The sequence below is a fragment of the Macrosteles quadrilineatus genome, unplaced genomic scaffold (assembly GCF_028750875.1).
Source record: "Macrosteles quadrilineatus isolate MER2022 unplaced genomic scaffold, UCM_ALF_1.0 Scaffold_5__1_contigs__length_97177068, whole genome shotgun sequence".
Taxonomy (NCBI): domain Eukaryota; kingdom Metazoa; phylum Arthropoda; class Insecta; order Hemiptera; family Cicadellidae; genus Macrosteles; species Macrosteles quadrilineatus.
In genome coordinates, this window is record NW_026542598.1 from 33,695,968 (window position 1) to 33,719,098 (window position 23,131).

The window sequence follows — 23,131 nt, forward strand, 5'->3', positions numbered from 1 at the left end:
CAGGTACTACCGGAAAAAGCCGTGACCCGTCAGAAATTGGGTGAGGTAGAAGTCCACCTCTCCGCACCGCCGATTAACCCAAGGTTGGACTTGCTTTATCAGTCGCCTGGTCCAGCGTCCCCGAGTCTCCTGTTCCCAGCTCTCCTGCCACAGCTGGTAGGTGCGGGTGCGTTCCTCTGTTCGTGCCTGGTCCTCCCCACGGCGCTGATAAATTGCTTTTCTCTCCGCCGCCAAAAGTTTGACGGGGATGACTCCAGCAACCACCAGGACGGCGGGTTCGGACACTGTTCGTTAGGCGGATGCAACTCTTAGTGCTGCCTGACGCTGCACTCGGGCAAGCCGCATCCTGTATACCTCCTTATTTAGAGCGTCTGCCCACACCTCAGCACCGTACAAGAGTACGGACTGGACAGAAGACATTAACAGCCTTCTACGACTGGACCGAGGCCCTCCGACATTGGCCATCAACCGGCTAGGAGAGGAGACCACCCTAGCGGCCTTGTCCGCCGTACGGAAAATCTGATCCCGCCAGCTAAGCTTGCTGTCCACCATAATCCCAAGGTACTTGGCAGAACGAACGGTCTGGACTTCAACGGCCCCTACCCTCAACGGCACGATGGTGTCAATCCGTTTTTTGTTAATATCACGATCTCAGTTTTGCTCAAAGCAAGCGAGAGACCGTGGTCTGTCATCCATGCGTTTATAGTACGCATAACTCGGTTCAGCTTTAACTGAGCCAGCTCAACGCTACGTGCAGCTATCAAAACTGCAACGTCGTCCACGTACCCAACCAAAACAGTTTCCTCAGGCATTTCAGACCTCAGGAGGCTGTCATACGCGACATTCCAGAGGTCCGGGCCGAGTATGGAACCTTGGGCAGCACCGGAAGTGACACTCATCGTCCGTGGGCCCTCTGTAGTGTCATACAAGAGGAGGCGGAACCGGAGATAATCCTTTATGATACGCATGAGGTATGCCGGGACGTGGAAGGTGTTCTCCAGAGCATCCAGCATATCGCACCACCTCGCCGAATTAAATGCGTTTCGCACATCGAGAGTGACGAGCAGCACAACCCTTCGAGAGTAATGGTTAAAATCCTCAGCTCTCATCACGGCTTGCTTCACCTCTTCAACAGCGTCAACCGTAGATCGCCCCATCCTGAATCCATACTGCCGAGGGGACAAGTCCCCCGCAGCGACCACGGCTGAATTCAGTCGGGAACGTATCAACTTCTCGAGGACTTTTCCAGCCGTATCCAACATACACAGAGGTCTGTAAGAGGATGGCAGGTCTGGGTCTCCCTTCCCCTTCCCAACAAGCACAAGCCTAGCTGTTTTCCAGCACGAAGGGAAAACTCCTTCGACTAGGCAGGCATTGTACATGCGCAAAAGGATCAAGGGGTTAATAGTCAAAACCTTTTTGAGAACTTCGCCGGGTACCCCATCGGGTCCAGGAGCCTTATTGTTCTTCAGGGATAGGACGGCCGCCTCCACCTCTCCAAGATTGAAAAGTGGTACGCCATCCACCCTTCCGAAATCCCGCAGTGGGCGCAACGTGTGAGCCGGGAAAAGGGACTCGACCATCCTCTCCATAGTGGCCCCATCCATGACGGAAGGTGGAGAGCGGGTGCCAAGTTTCTTGGTTACCAGTTTGTAACCCAAGCCCCACGGATTGGAATCGAACTCGTCCCTTAATGTCTCCCAGCAACTACGTTTACTCCGGTTGATGGCTCGACGAAGAGACCTCCTAGCCACTCTGTAAGCATCCGACTTACGACGTCTGTCTACAGGTTCTCTGGCCCTGGTAGCAAGTCTTCTGGCTCTCAATGCTGACCGACGCAATTCCGCAATCTCGGCAGTCCACCAGTACACAGGTCGCTTATTGAACCGGGATCTTCCGCGAGGCATAGACTCATCGCAAGCGGAGACGATTAGTCCCATCATGGATGTAACTAACACCTCTGCATGAGCCACCCTAGTTGCGGGGAGAACCACCGGTGTTCCTCGTAAGATGGCTTCATTGAATTTTGCCACGTCCAATTTTTTAATATTCCATCGAACGGGCACTTGACGAAACGCGGCTACTTGTCTCTGATGACCATCCAGGACATCAAAAATAATGTACTGGTGGTCACTGCCCGTGTAATCCTCCAGAACTCTCCAGGCTCTGATCCTTGGCAAAAGGGACTCAGATGCAAGGGTTATGTCTGGGATCGTTCCCCGCATCCCAGGGCGCCGGAAAGTTGGCGTGTTTCCCTCGTTGACGACAACGAGTCCGGCTCTGGCAGCAAAGTCCAGAATGTACTTGCCCCGGGAGTTGGTGAGGGTCATTCCCCACTCGACAGCCCTAGCATTAAAATCCCCACCCACGACAACGTGTCCTGTGGTATTGCGCACGCTCTCTTCCAGGCGGTCTATCTTCTCACGAAATTCACGGATGGCCTCGTTGGGAGTGAGGTAGACACTAAAGTAAGTGACATCCCGGCACCGAACCCAAACGAAACCTCGGCCCTTCGCATGACCCCGTACTTGTACTTTCGCTGCATTACGCGCCCAGAATGCAGCAGTACCAAGACTATCAGGGAACCAAAAAGATGGGTCCCTATCACGGTACTGGTACTGTTCGCTGACTAAGAGCGCGTCGACATCGTGTTCTAGGGCAAGCTGATATAGAAGTGCGTCAGCCGACCTGGATCGCTCAAGATTGCACTGAAGGATTCTTATCTTCGTGAAAGGACTTTCGCTTGCTGTAGTGCAGATTTGAATACACTACACTGTCCAGACCCAGCTATATGCTTCAAATGTTTGTCAGCGAGCCCATTTTCTTTGCAAAGGAAACAGGACTCGACTTGGCAGTCCTTACGGACGTGACCGACCTCCCCGCACCGAAGGCAGTTCTTGCTTCGGTCGGGTCCCTTGCAGTTTCGGGAGGAATGGCCGAAACAGAGGCATTTAAAACACCTCTTCACGCCATGTCATGGTCACGTGACGTGCTTTACAGTTGCCTCGAGCTACACGCCAGGGTGCAGCCAAAGCCCCACTCGAAAAACAGGCCATGCTCAGTGCAGGCAGGGCAACACTACGTCACAGTGGTGGATAGTTGTACTAAAATTTTACTATTAAAATCTGACAAACCTAAAACATATGGAATATTGCAGTGAATATATCAACAAATCCATCCACTAGTGTGACTTCATTGATCCTGCAGCATGGCCTGTTTTTCTAGTGGGGCCTTGGTGCAGCTCAATGTGATTGTTTGATTACTAAATAAAAAGTTAGGTCAGATACTTTTTGAACAGACCTTGTGTATAGGATCCAACCACAACAAATTAGCTAAACCGAAGTTGATTTATTTTTGCTGAGATAAAATAAATTTGTGGTATTGAGGTTTTGAATACTTAGTTATTTAGGGGCAAAAATGTCATTGATTCTTATAGAGAGTTCTAGGGAATCTTGTCATTGGCATCTTTATTGTTGTGTGGCGTCCCCATCTCAATTATTGATAATTGATACTGTCACTTAGAAGTATAGGTACAGAGGAAACTTGCTTATAGAACGACCGTGCACTTTTAGCTCTAGTGTTGTGCAGAAAATATACTTTTGACGACTGACGAGCAAGGAAGAGCCCGAGCGGTGTGCACTGTGCAGAAATTCCTATCGCACAGGGCATTGGGACTTTCTCCACCGTGAGCGTTATAGTAAAGCAAAACAAAGAGTCCGGTGTTGGACTGCGCTAGACACTAGCGACTAGTGGAAGACACCACATAGGTGTAACATATAATGTTTTTTCTGTACCTTATATATAAAATAGTCTAAAAAAGGGGGAAAATAGTCTGATTACTCTAAAAGGATTTGTATACTTCTAATCCGATATATATATATATATATGCTCAATTTTATCTAAACTTATTTATCAATTTATGTCATTACAGTTTTTAAAAGATTGAACATCCTAATGTTTTAACAGTTCTTCTGGCATGGCTAAATGTTTACAAACTTTTCCTTTGTTTAATTTCATCAAACTACTGTAGTAGAGCTACAAGGACTTGTAGTCCATCTAATCATTGAACCCATTTAAACTCAAGGTCAAACACAATAAGTTTGTTTGGACATCCGTGTTACAAAGTATTGCCTTGCTTCCAACCATTTCAGTACATTGGAACCTCGATAACAAGACAACCGCAGTAACAATTGTCGATTTTAATTAACCTTGATGATTTTATATTACCCCAATCACTTGTTATTGCAAACCTCGATAAGAAGTAATTCCTATGAGAGATTTGTTAATGAGGTTTTACTGTAGAATCAGTATAGAGGATTATATTTAAAAATTGTATAGTTCCTAATCCTCCAGATAAATATGATAGTAATTAATTTCCGGTATAAAAATGATTAAAACTTTAATTTTGAATCAGTAGTTACATTCCCCCATTACGTTATTGTTATTGTAATTTTTTTAATATTTCCCATTCAAATATGTATTTTGCTACAATGTACAAAAATAGTGTTCCTCTTAGCACCAAATTTAAGATTTACCCTGGCCAGAAAAGTAAAATATTTCTGGATTTCAAAGAGGACATGAATAAATTATGAACCCAGTATAGCCATAGTTTCCTCTACCAATATGAGTTTAAATATTTTATTTTTGGCTATTAAAAAATAAAGAACTAGTTCTGATTCTATGAACTATTGAATGTATGTAGGCTTGATAATTAATTATAGCCATTTAAAATTTATAATGAAATAACCCCTATCAAACCTGCTGACTAAGCGAATTTTCCTTTTGCCTAATTGGATCTTTACTCAAATACAGGGTGGCGCAGATGGATCGGGTGGTTTTAAAATACTTGTCAAACTGTCAATTTTAAAGGTATTGGATTGAAATAAAGTGCAAAACGTGTAGTTACAATGGAAGTTTATTGACAAATAATTGTTAAGTTAATTTTTAAAAAATTACATCCATCAAATTCCTTCCTTCTCGAGCGACGCATTCTTGGAGTCGGTCGTTGAGGTTCCACATTGCTCGCTCGAGCACATCACCAGGAATTGATGTGATTTCGTTGTGAATTGCAGCCTTCAACTCCTGAAGCAAGGGTCTACATGAACAAACCCCGGACCATTCAGGAGTTGAAGGCTGCAATTCACAACAAAATCGCATCAATTCCTGGTGATGTGCTTGAGCGAGCAACGCGGAACCTCAACGACCGACTCCAAGAATGCGTCGCTCGAGAAGGAAGGCATTTGATGGATGTAATTTTTAAAAATTAACTTAACAATTTTTAGTCAATAAACTTCCATTGTAACTACACATTTTGCACTTTATTTCAATCCAATACCTTTAAAATTGACAGTTTGACAAGTATTTTAAAACCACCCGATCCATCTGCGCCACCCTGTATTTTTAGTCTTGGACAAATAATGTACATATTAAATGGTGAAAATATGAGATTTCTATGTTTTAAGGGTGAAAATAAAAAAAACACACACAAAAATTATTGAATTATTATACACCCTGTTTTAATTGCCTAATCTTGCTGGTTGGCAAAATTATAAACATTACTTAATCCATTCCTACACTTTTATATAAAGTTTCATCATAATCAGACCACAATTGCTCGAGTTATCGCGATCACAGAAACACACACACTCATATATATATTTGTGAGATGGTAACCTTGTTACTGAATAAAATCTGTTTAATTGGCCAGGTCCAATTAATAAAAGCAGAATGCTTAACGATTGTTGGGTCTAGTTTCAATCCATCAACGGGCTACTTGAAAATCGTGCAGGGGAAGCGAGATGCTACGTAGTTCACAGCTAGCAACTCATTAAAATTAATTCTACCTAATATCTCCTAAAACAAAACTAATTTCTCATTCTTCTATGCAGAACTTTTTTAAATCTTTAGTAGATCTTGGTGGCTACTAACTATCCAACTCCATAACATATTTTTAATTTTCTGTTTAGCGATGTACTTTCTCTCCCGTCGTTGACGGTATTCAAGCAGGAACTTCCATCGCCTTCCAATCATCATGATCGCGGGTAAGCACTTCACAATTTCCTAAGCACTTCACTAAATTACTATTGCCTGCTCCCAATGTTAGCTATGTTTGCGTCTTGTTCAATTCTTGCATCATGCTTCTATTTTGTTGTTTTTTCTATGACTTCTCCTTCTTGATGTTGTGTAGAATGTATTTAAATTTTTTATTTGCTTGCGGCTAAGGTTAAATCTATTTTTCTTTATTTTTTCTCCTCGAAATTTGTCAAAGAATTTTAGTAAGTTAGCCAGATCTTCAGACATATTTGGGTTTTTACCATTGCGACTATGGTTTTTTGAACGTCAGTGACAAAGAATCACATCTCTATTACAAAATGTTAAATAGTGTAAAATTAGATATTATTATTATTATTATCACCAGTTAAAAATTATGGTTCGTTGTAATTTCTAACATACCTGCTATTTGCCCGATCTTCGTTCAGGTAAACTTATGAATAAAATATATTTATCACTTGCGAAACATTGCTGTAAAAATTGGAAATTATCATCAGATGAAGGAAATAAACTACCAATTATATGACATACTTATCCTCCCACTTTGAAAGTAGGCATGAAGCCGCTTTCAAAAATGTTTTCTCCCTAAATGAGTTTACTTTGTAAACACTATTGTATTTCCTTGATTTGTTGAAAAGATTCACTCTCAGAGTGGTCACTGACAAAATGGCCATGAAAGGATTCGGGCTACTTATCAAGACAAAGGCACTTTTTCTGCTGCTACATCATAACCACTTTGCTTCACCTTTCCATTTAAATGCATTCATTGATCACAAACATTGAACATATGGACACTTTAAACTAACAAACAGCCAAACAGTTACGTTGAAATAAATTCACGGGTTGTCCCGTATGTTGAAGGCTTAAGCACTTGCAATCATTAATAGTGGACAAAACACAGTTGTATACAATATCACTGTGAGTCCATAATCTCAATCTTTCAAAGTTGTTCAAAACATGGTCAACAACTCTTTGTGTGTCGTCCTTGCTACATTGTTGATGGATCAAATATCGGATAGCATGAAAAAAGCATGAACCCATTTCCAAATGAGGAAGCGTCCAAACGCTGCCAAAAAGGTGGAGTTACTTTTTCCTTTAAGTAAAAATTCAAGATCCACATTTTTGTGATAGAAAGAAAAATAAATAAACTACACACATTAAAATAAACAAATTTAAAGTACCTATTTGTCAAAAAAACTGTAGAAAAAATAAACAAAACCTAAGTCAGTTTCAAATACTGTAGAAGTAATAAAGAGCACAGTAGCCAGGCACACAACATTTAGGAAGGTCATTGTTTTCCAAAACAGGTTGACCTAAAAATATCTCAATTTTGATAAAAAAAAAAAAAACAAACAATTAAAAACGGATGGTGTAAAAAAAAGTTCTAAAAAGGTTTTTGATAAACAAATTGCTAAAATTAATTGCATGTTCATAAAAATAGCATTGGAACTATAAGGGCTTCTAGGGCGCTGCTCTTTGTTAAAATCAATCATATAATCACAATAAAACAAAATAAAAAAATACTTTTTGTGAAACCTAATTATATGTTTTTCAATTTTATCTAAGTTTATATATTTTTTTTTTATTTTGTGCAATAGCACTAAGACTGTTTCACTGGAAGTGTATGTTTGTTTTTTCCTCTGTACTTTTTTGTAAATAAAGTTTATTTTGATTTGATGTTGTGGATGTTGTGATGTTGATAAGTACTTGAATTAATTTTCATGAATTAATGTTACAGGGCCTCGGCTTGTTCCCCGGACAGTGGCAACAGTCCTCTAGGTGCAGACGGGGGCCACAGTCCCGTCCCCCACCCCCATCAGCTTGTCTCATCAGGTACAGTGGCTAAACAAATTGCATAATTTGAAAACTCTTAAATTAGTTTCATGATGGGGTATTACAGTCTTCAGATTATTGATAAATATTGAGACTGCTATACACCCTTGGATTGTAAACAGCAACACAGAGAAGTAAGGTACAGAGTAAACACCCTTATGGGACCGTGCGCTGTCAGCTGCAGTATGTTGTGTAGGAAATATACTTGTGTCGAACAAGGGAGAGACTGAGCAATTCCTATCACACAAGGCACAGGGACTTCCTCCAAAGTGAGTGTTGAGGGTGAGGGGGCAGGGTTGGACTTTGCCCTAGACACCAGCGATAGTGCTAGATACCACTTAAGTGTACCATTGAATGTTACCTCTTTACCTTGCTTCTCTGTGGTAACAACTAGTTTTGGCCCTAGAGCCATCTTCAGGTAGACCAAGCCGACCGAGGTTGGTTAACTGAAAATGATGGTTTAACGGGGAACAACTGTAAACATAAACTAAATCCTCAAAGACTTGATTTTATTTTAACAGTGCTGTAAAAGAATGGGAATTAATGTCCATAGATTCCTTGAAAAAGTCAGTTTAACCATCCAGTTGTAAAATTTTGTGCAGAAACCAACATCTTTGCTCCGGTAGAGCTGGTTAATCCAGAGGCTGAACCAGAACACAAAAAGTTTACTATCAATAAAAAGTGAGCTGATCTAGTGGTAGAGCGCGGTACTTCAGAGCCTGAGGTCCCAAGTTAAATCCCGCTAATCACTAATGCATTTCAACTATGTGATGATTCCCCAACCCTCTAGGACTAGCCTGAAGTAATGTGTAAAAACAGTTCCACACTAGAACCTAGCGTCCTAGGTTGTAAAGGTAGGACTAAAAAAACTATTAAAATAAATGATTGATTATTAGTGTTTGTGTTGCAGCCAATAACCCTGAAGGTGAAACTGAGAACTATCGTAACAACAAGCTGTTAGTGACCTCCGAGCCGGCTACCTCTACTGGCTCCCCTCCACTGGACGTTACAGAGGACTGTCGGTGAGCAATTAAAATTAGGGAATCCAGTAATCTAAATCCCAAGATCCCTGATAAATTTACACCTCTGATAGTCCTGTGATTGTAAAATCCCAATCCTGAGGCACTGGGATTGTGCAGTGTTATAAGTCTTTGGCGTGTGAGTTTTGCGGTTATTTAAAAAATATGGTGGTTTCAAGGAATAGTCGTTTTTGATCATGACTAAGTTGTGATTACTTACTGTATTCACACTAACATCATAATCCCAAATGTGTGTCACTACCACCATTGACTTTATTTGTGTCCAAGGTTTGCTAAACTACGTGTTGCCGTGATGCAATGCCGCCACAATCCGTTTGTATCTGGTCCATGTTCATTAATCCTTATCAATCTTAAGAACTATACAAATATCTCCTTAAAAACCACAATAAACCTGTGAATTTAATTTCGAAAGTCGGGTATTGAGAAATATCTCATTTTTGTGTGGAAAACACCCACGGATTGAGTGGACCATTGTCCATTGATACCTTTTTGGTTTAACCTTGTATATTTTCCGCAGGTTTCAATATGTACTGGCTGCAGCAACCTCGATCGCAACAAAAGTGAATGAAGAGACGCTGACGTACCTCAACCAGGGACAGTCATACGAGATCAAGTTGAAGAAGTTGGGGGACCTGACTGTCTACCGCGGAAAGATACTCAAGGTAACAGGTCTATTTATGTGCTTTAGAATAAGGATATAGAAGGATTTTTGATAGGATGAGGCTTACCAGTGGCAAAGAGTCCATTCTTGCACAAGTAAAGTAAAATAGGAACATAAGATTATAACGGGTGTTGCTGCAATAGCACTAGACAATCTTGGATATTTCCACGATCATGGGAAATGATCATGTTTTTGCGGTGATTGCCGGAGACAATATAAGGGTTTTTGTGATCGTGGGAACAATATATGGACATTCAGTGGCGTTTCCAAAGAGCAAAAAACAGCGACAGAGGATAAAACTCCCCCATTGGACCCTGGAAAAATTCATTTAAACATACATTTTGTCTTAAAATGTAACAGAGGGTTTTGGATACAGTTCTAGACGTTTAGAAAGTCACCAAACAGCTTTAAAATTTTCCATGGTGAGGACCCCTGGACCCCCCTCCTGTCAAGGGAAACTCCATACCTCCCAGTAGCCCCTCCTTGACAATGTCCTAGAACCGCCACTGTGGATATTTACATTTCCGGGAACCTGTTCCCAACAAATTTGGATTAAGAGGACTGTGTTAGGCCTACAAAAAACCTGAACTCTTTCATTTTAATTTTTCACTTTGTGACTGTATCCTGTTTACTACTTTTTTATTTTTAGCTTTTAAGATATATTTTTCTCAACTGTTCCTTGATAGCACATTTAGGCTAACCATATAATTTGAAAGTTTATTCTGTCTATGTTTCTTTTTAATCATACTTTTTATTTGGTTGACAGAGTGTTGTCAAATTATGTTTCCACGAGCGTCGACTTCAGTTTATGGAACAAGAGCAGATTGCGGCTTGGCGCGCTTCACGACCTGGGGATAGGATTGTTGAGGTATGTGATCTGAGAATGTTTATGCTTTGTACTTTGTAATTCAGTTAGATTATAATCATTTATTTAAACACATTTCACAGTTATCAGCCGGTTTAATTTACTGTGGAACACGAATCTTAAACCTTCCAAATGATGTAGCAATGCATTTAAAATGAAACCAAGCCTTAATATCCAATGTTTCAAGCCAATTTTTTGTGTGTAATTTATTCCTCTAGGTTTTATCCTAGAATGGTTTTCCACATTACTTCAGGCTAGATCTAGAGGGGGTTGGGGCATTATCATTTCGATAAAATCCATTGGTGATTGGTGGGACTTTGGGGACCGAAGTCCCGCACTCTACCACAAGATCAGCTCGCTCCCCGCAATCATGGAAACACCTTTAATTATAGGGATTACATGTTCTATAATCAGCGATAATACCATAACAGTTAAAAGTAACTTCAAAGAACTACAGCTCGTGACATCTAAGCTGGCACTTGGCCGATCGCTACTAGTACCTATTTTAAAAACATTATGTCCCGTCATGCGGGTTGCATCAACTGTCCTCGCGACCCATATGAAGGCGCTCAAGTACATAATACAAGGAAAGTCAACCCCGTGAGGCAGCGGAAATGTTTGCAGTACGGTCTTTTCCCTACCTCCACTCTCCTCCCGCCTACACTGCCCGCGCTAGGCCAAGTGTGTGGCCTTAGGTGTCACGAGCTGTACCTGTTTCTAACTAAGGTCATATGCCTTTGCAAAGCATATTTAGAGCTACAAATTTGACATGATTTTAATTTACTCAAGTTTTTAGTATATCTAAAGAAGTAATATTTTATGGAAAATTACTTCTCAAGAATTAATGCCCCTCGATAAGATGCGCTATAATGCATTAACTGTCATAAATATGTTAAGTCCAGCTTAAATAATGTTCCTTCAATAAGACCACAACAGTTACTGTTAAAAAATCACAAAAATAAACAGAATATTATTGATGTATAGTTTGTGATGTCTTATATTTGAAATCTTAGGTCTTACTGCAATGTTTTGTAAGCAACATTTATACACATCAATACTCAATGGATCCAAGATATAATCGGATTGTCTATGGTTTTTTTCAGGTTGACCTCCCGTTGTCTTATGGCATGTATGACCTGATCCAGGACCCCGCCATGCTGAACACTGTGGAGTTTTTGTGGGACCCTACCAAGGAAGTTGGCGTCTACATCAAGGTCAGTTGAATCTCGTGGATCTAAAAAAGTTTAACGCTGCATTCTAACTTATAAAAGGGAATTCCGAGCACTTACCTCAACTGCAGAACGTTAAAACTGTGAATGAGACATGAATTTTGTGAACTGCGTTGAATTGTGGAATAAAATATAATTTTTTTTGTTAAACCTTATAAATAGGGTGGACCGATTCCAGATTCCAATACCAATAATTAATATAAATTTCTCAAAACGTTCTTGAAACTAGTGACTTAATTCAGTAAACGTTCAAGAATCCCTTGCAATTGTGTAGACGTTCTCCACCACTCCTGAATACTCTGACAGAAATCAGAAATAAAAGTGTTGTGGAGTTTCATATCTTTAAAATTAGTGTTTTAATATTCAATGGGACAATGTTGAGGTATTGCTGCTTGCCTTTTTGCACTACTCCATTTGTATCTGAGTTCTGCTAAAAAGTGTCGCAATAAAAGCGAGATTCTGTCTGTGCCTGGTCTAATTTCCCTGACCCAATAATTTTACAAATATGCAAGTTACTGTAACTGAATGCAAAGGTTATATTCTGGTTGTGCCTCTTTTCCCCAGGTCAACTGTATCAGCACAGAGTTCACCCCTAAGAAGCACGGGGGTGAGAAGGGGGTTCCGTTCCGTATACAGGTGGAGACCTATCTACAACATGAGAAGATGTGTCGTCACCTCCACTCTGCGTCTTGTCAGATAAAAGTCTTCAAGGTAATCTCACACTTTTGACCTTGTTAGCTAAGTACAACGTACAATAGAGCGTTAACTATCTAAAGCCTAAAACCTAGGCTAAACAACAAAGAATCTAGGTTAAATTGCAAGGAAATCGTAAGTTAATTCAAGTTATATGCCTCGTGGAGATAATACAAATATTATGTTCAGCGAGTGACCAATGCACAGGTATTGCCTTAGTTTAAACTCTCATCCTCATGGTTCCTCCAATCCTCATAGTTATGTCACGGTGTGTACCGGTCACAGAAATCACTGAGTAACGAAAAAGTCACTGGTTTTACTCGTGGGTCACGGCTGTTACTGGAAAGGAACGGATTTCCAATATTTATGTCCCAAAAGTCACCGGAAAAATCGGGCCTAAAAAAAATAAAGTTCCCCAGACTGACTATCTTTTGTTTTGCACTATGCTTGCTGTAGATAATTATTTAATTCATAATGCAGAATCAATGAGAGCGAACATATTTTGGGAGTACGCCACAAGCACAAATTGTTATGGCACAAAATATTGTATGCTCTACTATCTCATGTTAAACTCACGATTCAAAATGTTGTGCGTTTAACGTCATCACCATCCCAAAAGTCAGTGAAATTTAGTTTGATCAAGTGGTAGAAAATCTGCAACATATATAACTAGGGGACAAGTTATTGTTTATGATTAGATTGTATTATTTGCTTAAACGAGGTTTTAAATGACTGTAATAACGAGAAACAAATTGTAAAGAAAACACGACCTCTACATAAACCGTACAGAACTATCAATAAAATTGTCTTCAGCTGTTCCATAAGGATGAGAAATCTACTAAGGGAATATGTTTTATCTATATAACTTAGTTGCCCATGGATATTTGCCAGTAACAGTACATGATTCTGTTGTGTTTGATTCAAAATGACTTATGTTAAACTGCTTATGTTAAACTCAATATTGGGGCTATTAAAAAGGTGATAGATAATTGAGTTTAAGCTTTTGAATACATAGTTTATATCTGACATTTAAAAAAACAAAAAAAAAAACAGTTATATATAAAGAAACTTGTTTGGTTGCTCTACTGTAAAGATGGCCACCCCACCCAAAGTCCACCGATCAAGTCCGAAGTCTGCCAATTGTACCTGACGAGAATATCCTTCCTCTCATCACCATCTCCTGTACCTATGTCCTAGGAGATCCTTTGTTGTATTATTTACTTATACTTTCCAATAGGTTTATCAATCTTTATTTGGCAAAAACTAATTTACTTGTACAAAATCAGTTAATTTAACCTCACTTCTTGTGTTGCAGCTGAAGGGCGCCGACCGCAAACATAAGCAAGACAGAGACAAGCTGCTCAAGCGACCAGAGTGTGAGAGAGAGAAGTACCAGCCTTCGTACGACTGTACTGTCCTCAGCGACGTAAGTTTTGCTTGTCATTTGTAAAAAAACTTATAACACCAAGGCGCTAAATGTTTACAAAACATATCACTGATTGTTTATCTCCCTAACAGCCGCATGTTTTTATACTTAAAATATGATTTTGATTTATATAGTTTTTTTGGTGAGGAAAATGCTCATTTATATGCCCCTCCTATGCACTACCAGTTTTACCCTCCCTAAATGTAGCCTGATGGCATTGTTAACATATTTAACAAATATGTTATGATGGCATTGGCATTGTTGTCTCATTTAACCATCTGTGGCCTATACTGTCTAGAGACTTGATTAAAAGCTTGCTATATTGTCCTTGATGGTTGTTTTTCTCAGGGCGGATTAGTTATTCAATATAGGTTTAGCAAGGGTTTTTTTCCCTAGGATTAGTTTTTGACCGATTCTTCTCAACTACAAGCTAGCACACTTAGGCCTATAACACTTACTAAATCATTCCAAGATAAACTTGCCTACAGGCAAGATGAATAATGAATGTGTATCTGCAAAAAATATGAATTTTCATCCAAACTCCCTTTCAATATGGCTTTAGTAATTTTTAGTTAGGTTACTGTTAGGAACATTCTAATGGTAGAGATTATCTTTGTTCCTAACACTTGTGAAGAACGTATCTGTCAGTAAAGAATATCCTGCTATATTCCAGGTGCCGATCACAAACGAGTGTGTGTTCAGTTCCCCGCTCCATCTCTCTCCTGAGCCCAAGTAAGTGGAACGCTTATTAAGAGTTTGACTAAGAGGATTGTCCAGAACGTAACACGACAATAAACACTCAATGCACCATGCTTCGTATACTTTTTCTAATGTTAATGTGAGGTCTGTTCAGAAAGTAAGGAACGTTTCCAGGGCCGGTTTAACCCATACGCGAACTACGGGGCCACATATGGCGCCACGAAAAAGTGGCGACGTGGCGCGAACGGAACAATTTTTTTTACGTGAACAACGTAATTTTGTTTATTTTTGCTCAGAGTTCAAGTATTCAAAGCCCCACAATAAAGGCATTTATTCTGTTTGTACCAACAGCACTTGAAAAATGTGTATATTTGTACAGCACTACAACTCAAGGACTCAATGCCATCTGCAGTTTCGATTTGTAGTGAGCTGACGCTCGGCAGTCGGCAGCGTACAGCGCGGCGCCTGTGGGTTTCATTTCACGACTCACTCATGCTTGAGAAGCGCGCAGCGCCACTTGTCACAACAAGAAACTTCCCCCTCCCTTCAGCCTCTGATCCTAGAGCAGAGCATTACGTTGTATTGCACTCTTTTAGTTGTCTACGACCTACGTCGTATCGGTATCGTATTGGCATTGTTTTGATGATTCATGATTGTTAATAAGTTTAATTTATAGTTAGCGCATTAAATAAGAAGAAAGTATAAACTGAATGAATGAGTAAAACATCTTGCGAGCCAATACTAAGAAAACAATGGCAGAAAAAAAGAAACCGTCTGGCACTTATTATAGAAAGCGAATTTGGAAGAGGAAGATAAAAAACAAGCCAAATGAATGAGTAGATTTTTGTTGAAATCATCTGGTGGCGAGTCCAGTCAGCCCAAAGAAGTCACGATAGAAGACGGCAATGACGTAGATATTTATTTATTTATTTTCCAAGGAAAGATTAAAACAAGCAGCTGATCACAAACGGCAAACATTACATCATTGCCGTCTTCTTTTGTGACGTCATGCTTGACGAGAATTACGGCCTGTTTTTTTAGTGTGGCCTTGGTTTTGCTAAAGTTTATGATGAGTAAAAGTGTAAAAATGTTAACTTAAATTTCTGCGAATAATAAACATCTTTTATTGCAAGTATTCTTCTAACCTAAACTTATAAAAAAGTTCTTCCCAAAATTATTGGGAAAAAAATCACAAATATGGTCAAGTTATGTTCATGTTTGGGGGAGGGGGGGGGAATTTTATGTGGCACTGATTCGGGTGTTCGCTTAGCTCTGAAAAATTCCTGGAACCGGCCCTGAACGTTTCTGTCTAACGCCAATAGGCGTGGGCTGTTTGCGTTATTCCTAGTTCGCCTATTCGTTGGCTGTCCAGCCGTCACAGCAGAAGTGTCATCGTTGTCGGAATATTGAAGATTTAAAAGTGTACTAGCAGTTACCCGGCACGTGTTGCTGCGCTAACAACTATTATTTTACATGGCAATTTGTTCTTTATGATAAATAATAAAAACGTATACCAAAAACAAAAATAGCATATGTATTTTACTTAATTGCCATTGGACCAATGTTTTTTGTTTTTTCATAAGGTGTATATAAGTTTTTAGTACATCACGTTAGCACGCAACATTCAGCTGTCCATGTAAAAAGCATGCATTTTCTAAATTTAAACTGGCGATAGTCAGGGATTGCCCTTGTGCCTTATAATGGTGATTGCGAAAGCAAGACGCAAAGGAAATTGTAGTCGCTTGAATTCAAAGGGTAATTTGGATGAAATCATCGGTATTCTTGGGAGTAAGCCTATTTCTCCTTTAAACTTACCACTGATGATTGTTGTTTCGATCAAATTTGGTGTCATTTTTTTAATCGTCAGTTTCGGTTCTGTTGCACAGCTTGGGTGGATTTAAGTTTTGCATTAGTATTATTGGAGTTCCTTCTTTTAATGACAATGTCAGTAATGTGGTGGGTTAGTGACAAATTGGGAGGCATTTGAATACCTGAGATAGAACGATATTTGAACTTAATAATTTATGTTAGATTGCGTGGGTATATAACAAGAGAAAAAAATATTAGGGCATTGACATCCCTTTTATTGTTTTAATACTTTGATAAAGGGTTTTACTTTTTATTATTTACATATTTAATAGTGAAGAATTTAAACGTTGTTGAGTGCATAGGTGTGCTGCGATTGGGGTTTAATATATTTGGACTTATCCAAAAGTAAAATAGTTTTCTGTGCTGAATTCTTTGGAAACAGTGTAGCACTATTTCAAATTAAGACTAACTAGTGGCTTGTAGGGTCAATAGCCATATTGTAGTAATTATTTTGTATAAATTATTAGCCTCATTGTTACCCTACCTTGAATTATTGTTTCACATTTTTGTGTATTATAATATGTATAGGCCTAATACTTATTACATACCTGCATTTTGATGTCTGCTCTGTTTAAAATAAAAATTCAAAAGGAAAGGTTTGCGGTGTGTTTATAAGGTAAACTTTATAATCAATCATAATATAACTAAAGGAACATTTTTTCAATAATAATGACTATCAATTAAATCTACACTGTATATATATTTATTTGAATATAGACAAATTATTCATTTAGAAAAACACATAGAGATAATGTCATCCTCCAAATTGTAAAATGCTAATTCAATGACAAAATCTCTCTGAAAACAATATTTGTTACCGTATTGTATGTATAGTATCCACTTTGATCGATTCCTTGGTCTTTATTTGGTTCTAGTACTATTTTAAAATCATCTGGCCGCTTTACCCGGCTGAACGCAACATAAAGTTGACCATGGGTAAACACTGGGTTTTTCAAATAAATGCCAACTTTTGCGAAGGTTCAGCCTTGAACTTTACTTATAGTTATGGCGAAAGCTAATTGCAATGGGAATTGAATCCTTGCAAACTTAAAAGGCATATTAAGATCTGTAGATATTAGTTTTATTTTTGACATAAAAAGTATGTGTGTTGAGTGTGTATGCCTACTCCAGTAATTACTTCTACCTCTGTGTGGTGGTCTTCCGAAATTTTACATTATTACTGTGCAAGTGCAAAAGAACAATCCTTTGTAAAGTATTAAGTTTTTAAGTATCAAATTGTTTGTTCAAAATATTTTATCTAATTTTTACTTTGTGACATTTACTACTTTGCTAACAATTTTACAATAACAAAATAATGCACATTCAGGTGTGGTTATAATTTTTTTTCAATTTATATAATCACAGCTGTGTTTACACTAAATAAAAAGACATAAAATTAGATTCCCATGCTATTTAAATGTGAATTATTTTATTCCGTAACATCCTTTTATTTCATAATTAAGAAAAATGAATATGTTTTCCCAAAAACTTCATGCCCAGACCTTTAAAATGAGACTTCTCCCAGCTTTCTACGGCCTCCCGTTCGCTCATAATTTCATTGTAAAATTTTGGGCTTACGGAATTAGATATATAGATACAGAATGATGTGATTATTGATTATTCAAACCTACAATAAGGTTAATGAAATTAAACATCTGCTTTTAAATCATATTTATTTGTAAACATTGTAGTTCAAAAAGTCTGACATTGGACTCCTTAAACCCCTCTGGGGCAGAGCCCTTTTGACGGATCTGCACCAAACTTCACACAAACCATCCTTGAATAATGCTTAATAATGCCTGAAAGTGTTATTACAATCTGCGCGGTTTTGGAGTCCATAGGGTATATCTATATACATACATACATACATACATACAGGGTGACTGCCGGGAACCGGACGTATTTGCAACAGCTGTTACATTGTTGCTACACGTGCTAGGGAGATTGAGGTTATGTTATTGTTTTGAGTGAGCTTTACCATATTAGTCACGATGGATCAGTGGTCAGTTCAGCATCGTGTTTTTGCATATGACACATTTATTAAAAATGGCGAATCCGTTATCAAAACACAGCGTATCTTCCGACGCCACTTTAATATTGCGCGAAATGACACAGTTCCAAGCCGAAATACATTGCTAAGATGGGTGCACAAGTTCAGAACAACAGGAACAGTATAAAAAAAAGCCACCCGGTCCAGCAAGAACAGTGAGAACACCAGACAACATCGCCACAGTGAGAACTGCTTTGATGAGGAGCCCGGGTCGCTCTGCACGAAGACACGCACTAGAGCTACGCATGAAGCGCGATTCTGTCAGAATAATTTTAAAATCTGATTTGAAATTTCATCCCTACAAAATTGATGTGTCCATTCCAAATGTACTGGCTTATACTATATTTGTTAATTTACATATGTTCTGTTCAGTTGTTATTGTATATATGATGATTGTGATTAAATAAAGAAAAACTTGAGTTACTGCATTAAAATGTTACATTACTAAAATATCTATCAATGGCGACGAGAATAATGGAAGATTTAGAAAAAATAGCAGAAGATGTAAATAAAGTTAGGAAATTGAAATCATTGCGAAGAACAGTCAAGTTTCAGCTTGGAAATGTAAAGAAGTATGTGGACAAAGGATCATTTTCTATCAATGAAATCCAAACTAGACTTGATTTGTTAGCTGAGATTAAATCAAAGTATGACCTAATTCAAGACAAGATCGACTTCTATACAGAAGAAGAAGATTTAGAAAACGAGCTAACTTACAGGGAAAGTATTTAAAACATGCTGATTGATACAAAAGCAAGATTAATGGATACCCAATTCCGAGGATTGAAGACATTTTTTCTACAATGAGTGGAGGCAAATACTTCTGTTCTCTTGATATAAGCAATGCTTATTTACATATGAAAATGGATGAAGAGAGTAGCAAAATGCAAACACTAAGTACTCATAAAGGGTTGTTCAAAGTAAATAGACTGATGTTTGGGGTTAAGGTTGCTCCTTCCCTGTGGCAAAAATTCATGGATTCCTTATTACAAGGTATGGATGGCGTACAATGTTTTTTCGACAACATTTTAGTCATATCAACCACATGTTACCTTCTAAATTTAAGGGGGAGGATTGATGTGTCCATTCCAAATGTACTGGCTTATACTATATTTGTTAATTAACATATGTTCTGTTCAGTTGTTATTGTATATATGATGATTGTGATTAAATAAAGAAAAACTTGAGTTACTGCATTAAAATGTTACATTACTAAAATATCTATCAAAAATACAGGTGGTACAGCAACTGAAAGAGAGGGACTATGGACAAAGAGAAGATTTCACAGTACGTATGCAGGTGTTGTTTACTGATAATCCTGATGTAATGATGTTAATGAGCGACGATGCTCACTTCCACTTAAACGGTTCAGTGAACAAACAAAACTTACGATATTGGGCTCCTGAAAATCCATGTAACTTTCATGAAAAACCACTCCACTCTCCAAAAGTAATGGTTTGGTGTGCTGTAGGCCACTATGGGATAATTGGTCCGTATTTTTTTGAGGAAAATGGAGTCACAGTGACAGTGAATTCTGCACGCTATGTTCACATGTTGGAAACATATCTCAAGCCACAACTTCGGAGGTGAGGAATAAACGTGAAAAATGTTTACTTCCAACAAGATGGGGCCACAGCGCATACTGCCGCTGCATCGATGCGAGTTGTGAAGAAGATGTTCCCTGGCAAGTTGATTTCACGTTTTGGTGCCGTGCCGTGGCCGCCGAGGTCACCAGATTTGTCGCCCGGGGGTATTTGAAAGCTCGTGTCTATGTTCACAAACCACAAACATTATTGCAGCTAAAAGATACAATCACCGAAGAGGTGAATTTGATTGGACAAGACATGTTGATGAGGGTGCGTAATGATTTTCTCCAGAGGTTGGAAACCTGTATCCAGGTTAACGGCCATCACATGCATGATATCATCTTTAAGAAATAAACCCAAACTAGGTTAAAAGGTTCCATAAAACATATGTTTTTTTAAATGGTATGTTTTCACCAATATATATTCAACAATTAAATAATTTTACTATATAAAATAAGGTTGTACTATTCATTTAAAAAACGTCCGGTTCCCGGCAGTCACCCTGTACATACTTCCTCTTTTAATAGACAACGTTCAAATAAAACAGCTGGCACATTCATATCAAACAGCCAAGAATTTGTATTTGCTGTAGAAAATGAGTTGTGTTTTAACTCTCCAAAAAGTTGTAAAAATCGTCTACTAACAAAATGTATGTGCATTTTCATACAGGGTGTCTTATAATTAGGTACAAACAAATTTGGAATAGTTTTAATGGGTCGAAATTTAAATCTCACAAAATCTTTTATTGTGTTACCTCATTGTTTTGTTACTTAATTACACTAGTGCCAGTGCTCTCAAGTAAAAAAACAATGTGGTAAAGTGAATCTTTTAAATTCTAAGAACTGAATTGAAAAGACTAGTTGTGAGAAATGTGAGTAATTTGTATATTTTTCTGGTGCAGCAGATAAGATAAACTTTAAAATGTTGCCTCGTTTATGCTCGAATAAACTAGGCATTAACCCATTGTGGAAGGAGTCAATGCCCTGCCTGCAGTCTCCTCTTTCAATAATAAATTTTACCAAATTTGTAAACTTTTACTCCAATTGTTATAGTAAGAAAACCTTACGTAAATAAATTAATAATTCTTTCACCATTTTTAGTAGTTAAATGCTATCTCTAGAACAATAAACAACAAAGAACTTTGTATCCATAGAGACAACTCACTTTTTTGAAAGATATCATACAGCCAACATCAAAAATAATTTATTCTTAGTTAAACATTTTTGAGTCCTAAAAAAGCAACGGATATGATCCGTGTTCTGGTGGCGCTTGCAGGTTTAGGTTTTGGGTTGGGCATATGTTGGATTTTGGAGCAGGTATTCGGGCGTCCACCTCCACCAGCTCCTTTCCTCGGATACCTGCTCCAATAGGTTGGAGCAAACTTCCCTCCCCCCCTCAACATCTAGGGGTACAAAGGTGCTGCATGGGGAGGAAAAAAGGAAAATAAACTAACAATATGCAGCAATGTAAAATGAAGAGAGAAAACTGAAAACCAGAGTAAAGAGAAAGATCTATGAGAGTAAACAGCATCTATATTGAAGACGACCTTCCCCATTCGTTAAAAATTACAATAGTGTCAATAAAATAGTGAATTGTACGTGTTAAATTCCATAATTTTCATAAAATTCCTTTATTGAGTAGAAGGGTCTTGCGATTAGCCACTTCTTCAACTCCTGGTGTAGCTTGTTGCCAGTCAGGTCTCTCAGGTAGTCAGGTAGATGGTTCCTCAGTTTGCAGCCGGTGTAGGAAGGTTTTTTCTCCCAAAGAGTTGTTCGGTGAACTGGTAGGGCAAATTTGGAGCCATGTAAAACAAGTAGCTTTAGAGAAAAGATGTCAAGAATAAAAAAAATTTTAAATTGCATTTACTGTCTAAAAAATCATAAAATATAGGGTCTTCCTAAAGAAATATTAATGTTGGCAGCCACATTGAAAAAATGTGGCTAAAATTATTTTTTCAACTTGACCAAAATTTTTAAAATAAAAATCATTGCAGTTACAATTTAACATTTTTTATATCCTTATATATAATACATGAAGGTGATTTCTACAAAAATACTACTCCTCCGCTAATAATGGACGGATTTTTACAAACGATTTACAAATTGAGTATTTTTGGTGTAGACGCCCCCTTTAAACCAATTCCTGTGATAAAAGTCCTCGGGCTTTGCCCCACAGGCCATCAAAATCCCAATGTATTTCTTATGAAGAAAAGATTTTGTTTACTTGAACAGACGAATAATTTGTATTAATTGAAAACAGCTGTTCATAGTAAATGCATGATACACACAAGAGCTTTCGTTTTCAGAGTGAATTCGTTTTCAGTTTCAATAACTGGAGTAGAGTAATCGATTACATTATCTTTGAGTTGACTCTTTTAAGTCATTGGGAATCATGACTGTTATTCGTTTTTAAATTATTGCAATTGCTCGAATTCGAGCAACAGGTGCACTAGTCTCTTATCACTTTCGAATAAACCAGCTGGCACACTTATATCAACCACCCTGTATGTACAGCAACAAATGTCCATGAGAAAAAGTTACTATTTATTAAAAAGTATTGCTTATGTTTTTCTTTCTCTAAATAGAGGTAAAGTACAAAAAAATATTGTTGCAAGCTATAACATCTGAAAAGTGAATTAATGTTTAACAATTTTGAAAATTTTTTGAGTATTGGTTTGGAAATAACTTAATCAAAATGTTTTGGGTTATCTTAGGGTTATGTTCTATTTGCGAACTTTGGTTCAAACGGTTAAATCAGGAGCAATCTAGATTGGAAGATGACAGCTTTACCAGTTCCATCTGGACTGGAGAATCTAAGTTTTAGTGTGTGATATTCTCGCTCACTCGCTTTCATCTTAGACTAGTAAAGTATTTTGTACATAATTAGATATTTATGAAAGACAATTGAAAGTGTGTAATACCTTGTTAGTTACATTAACATGTTTTGATGATGTTAGTATGGGGTTTGTTACATTTAAATGTCAAACCATTTAGAAGTGTAGCTACAGATTTACTCTTTAACTTAACTTCAAGAATTTTGTCTCAGTCTATAAAATGTTCAAATAATCAAAGAAAATCTATCTAAATAGGTAAAAACCTAGGTTGAATAATCGTAGAAATAGATAATTGA

At 38.1% G+C, this 23,131-nt stretch overlaps 1 protein-coding gene across 4 annotated transcripts in view; it reads left to right on the forward strand.

The window, feature by feature from the left end:
* The window catches only part of LOC128995262 (transcription factor CP2-like protein 1), a 76,258-nt gene that overhangs the window by 32,770 nt on the left and 20,357 nt on the right, over positions 1-23,131 (forward strand). For 3 of the 4 annotated variants that reach the window (XM_054420218.1, XM_054420219.1, XM_054420220.1), the window contains exons 4-12: positions 5,967-6,041; positions 7,790-7,884; positions 8,795-8,906; positions 9,442-9,586; positions 10,352-10,453; positions 11,554-11,664; positions 12,244-12,390; positions 13,688-13,798; positions 14,472-14,530. In XM_054420218.1, coding sequence (XP_054276193.1) covers positions 5,967-6,041; positions 7,790-7,884; positions 8,795-8,906; positions 9,442-9,586; positions 10,352-10,453; positions 11,554-11,664; positions 12,244-12,390; positions 13,688-13,798; positions 14,472-14,530 — 957 coding nt within the window. The remainder of the gene's footprint in view (positions 1-5,966; positions 6,042-7,789; positions 7,885-8,794; positions 8,907-9,441; positions 9,587-10,351; positions 10,454-11,553; positions 11,665-12,243; positions 12,391-13,687; positions 13,799-14,471; positions 14,531-23,131) is intronic. The other variant, XM_054420221.1, reaches the window with a different exon arrangement.